Source organism: Cebus imitator, unplaced genomic scaffold (genome assembly GCF_001604975.1).
Source record: "Cebus imitator isolate Cc_AM_T3 unplaced genomic scaffold, Cebus_imitator-1.0 Scaffold39, whole genome shotgun sequence".
Taxonomy (NCBI): Eukaryota; Metazoa; Chordata; class Mammalia; order Primates; family Cebidae; genus Cebus; species Cebus imitator.
In genome coordinates this window covers 4,367,897-4,370,818 of record NW_016107354.1, presented here as the reverse complement: position 1 = coordinate 4,370,818, position 2,922 = coordinate 4,367,897, and the positions used below count along the sequence as shown (strand labels likewise).

The window sequence follows — 2,922 nt, the reverse complement described above, 5'->3', positions numbered from 1 at the left end:
AATCCCAGCTACTCAGGAGGCTGAGGCAGGAGAATTGCCTGAACCCAGGAGGCGGAGGTTGCGGTGAGCCGAGATCGCGCCATTGCACTCCAGGCCTGGGGAACATGAGTGAAACTCCGTCTAAAAAAAAAAAAAAAAAAAACTCTCCTGTGGTTGGGATTAAAAACGACAGCATCAGCACGTGAAGTGGTTACAGGGAAGGACTGGAGCAAGGGAAAACAGTTAAAAAGCCATTGCTGTCTCAAATTGAGGACTAATGCAGGTCTTAGAGAGTGGCAGTTAAGAGTAGAAAGGAAAGAGAAGGATGCAAAAACAGATACGGACATAAAATCCAAAGAATTTGAAGTCTTAGGTAAAGTGAAAATTTAGGTTTATTTCCTAGATTGTGAGTTATACTTAAGTGACATGATTGCAATCTGAGAATCATGACAATGTCAGTAATCCATTTCTCTACTTTTTTAGTCTTTTGTTGCTGAGGCTATGTTGCTCATGGCTACTATCCTGCATTTGGGAAAATCTTCTCTTCCTAAGAAGCCAATTACTGATGATGATGTGGATCGAATTTCCCTGTGTCTCAAGGTCTTGTCTGAATGTTCACCTTTAATGAATGACATTTTCAATAAGGAATGCAGACAGTCTCTTTCTCACATGTTATCTGCTAAACTAGAAGAAGAGAAATTATCCCAAAAGGTAAGGTATCTGTGATGAGGCAACAAAAGTGCTTTGTGCGTCTGGGTACAGTGACTCACACCTGTAATCACAGCACTTTGGGAGGGTGAGGCAGGAGGACTGCTTGGGGCCAGGTGTTTGAGAACAACCTGGGCAACATAGCAAGCCCCTGTCTCAACAAAAAATGAGAAAATTAGCCAGGCATGGTGGTGTGTGTCTGTCATCCCAGCTACTTGGGAGGCTAAGGAAGAAGTATCGCTTGAACCTAGGAGTTCAAGGCTGCAATGAGCTGTGATCACACCACTGCACTACAGCCTGGGCAACAGAGTTAAGACTGTCTCAGAAAAAAAAAAAAAGAAAGAAAGAAAAGAAAAAAAGTGCTTTGTGGGTTTTCTTGTTGTTTTGTTGATTTTTCAGTCTTTTTATGTGAGGGCTGTCCTTATTAAAGGCCTCTAAAAACTGTCTTTTCTTATTGAAGAGAGACTTTGTTCTGTTCTCAACACAGAAAGAATCTGAAAAGAGGAACGTGACAGTACAGCCTGATGACCCCATTTCCTTCATGCAACTAACTGCTAAGAATGAAATGAACTGCAAGGAAGATCAGTTTCAGTTGAGTTTGCTGGCAGCAATGGGTAACACACAGAGGAAAGAGGCAGCAGATCCCCTAGCGTCTAAACTTAACAAGGTAACAGAATGTCTGATAGACCCTAAATTATTTGAATTGGCTCCTTAAGGAAGTTGTTAGTCCTGCTATTTTTAAAAGAAAAGTAAATAGTTATACAGCATTAGTTTTTATCAAGTCACTGTGACAGGTCCATTAAACCTCATTTGAAACTCAGAAGCTAATGAAGTACTTTACTACTATGTATGATAGTAATGTAAGTCCATCAGATGGTTTTATAACTTGATCCAGTTGTGTGTGAAATCATGGACGAATAAATAGAAGTTGAAGGGAGGGGATCCTTAAAGGTTAACTGAACTTTTTAAAGGGAAGCTGAACAGGCAGAGCCCTGGCCTCTTCCCACACCTTGACCTCAACTTCTCTTGTTCCCCGCTACTTGAAATAGAGCAAATTTACTTTTATATCCTTAATATATTGAGTTCCATATGGAATTTTATTAGGAAAATGATTCTATTTTCTTAAATATGTAAATTTAAGAATCAGTGATCTAGTTTAATCCCACATCTATTAGATTGAGTGAACTATCTTACATTGATTTTGTTTAAGATAAGGTTAGTAGCAGAATTGGAACTACTATAACAATTTCTCTCCCTTAAAATTGGGAATTGATATTAATAATATTACATTTATAAAATTAAAAATTTTTTTGAATTATAAAAATTACAAAAGATTTTCCATGTTAACCTATTTGTAAGTGTGGAGTTCTTTGGTATTAATTAAATTCATATTGTTATGCTTTCACATTGTTATGCACCCATCTCCAGGACTGTTTTCATCTTGCAAAGCTGAAATTATACCCATTAAACAATAACTCCTCATTCCTACTTCCACTCAACCCCTGCTTCCCCCCAGCCACCAGTCCACTGTGATTTTCACCAGTCTCTGTGATTTTGACTATTTTAAGTACCTCATAGAAGTGGAACAATACAGTATTTTTCCTTTTGTGACTGGCTTATTTTACTCAGTATAATGTCTTCAAGATTCATTCATGTTATACCATATATCAGAATTTCCTTCCTTATTAAGATTGAATAATATTTCATTGTAAGTATATGCCATATTTTGTTTATCCATATAGCCATCCCTGGGTACGTGGATTGCTATGAAGAATGCTGCTTTTAACACAGATGTACAAATATCTGTTCAAGTTTCTGCTTTTACTTCTTTTGGGTATATGTCTAGAAGCAGAATTGCTGGATCATATGGTAATTGTACTTTTAATTTTGTTGAGGAACCTCCATGATGTTTTGCATAGTAGCTACACTATTTTACATTCTTAAAAGGGTTCCAGCCCTTTTCACAAGATGGCGCCGAAAGTGAAGAAGGAAGCTCCTGCCCCTCCTAAAGGCGAAGCCAAAGTGAAGGCGTTAAAGGCCAAGAAGGCAGTGTTGAAAGGTGTCCACAGCCACAAAAAAAAGAAGGTCCACACGTCACCCACCTTCTGGCGGCCCAAGACACTGCGACTCCAGAGGCAGCCCAAATATCCTTGGAAGAGCGCCCCCAGGAGAAACAACTGGACCACTATGCTATCATCAAGTTCCACTGACCACTGAGTCTGCCATGAAGAAGAT

At 38.9% G+C, this 2,922-nt stretch overlaps 1 protein-coding gene across 1 annotated transcript in view; it reads left to right on the top strand.

Annotated features, from left to right (window-relative positions):
- COPB1 (COPI coat complex subunit beta 1) overlaps window positions 1-2,922 on the top strand; it is a 47,154-nt gene that overhangs the window by 35,203 nt on the left and 9,029 nt on the right. The window contains exons 14-15 of the mRNA XM_017525603.2: window positions 463-690; window positions 1,175-1,354. Coding sequence (XP_017381092.2) covers window positions 463-690; window positions 1,175-1,354 — 408 coding nt within the window. The remainder of the gene's footprint in view (window positions 1-462; window positions 691-1,174; window positions 1,355-2,922) is intronic.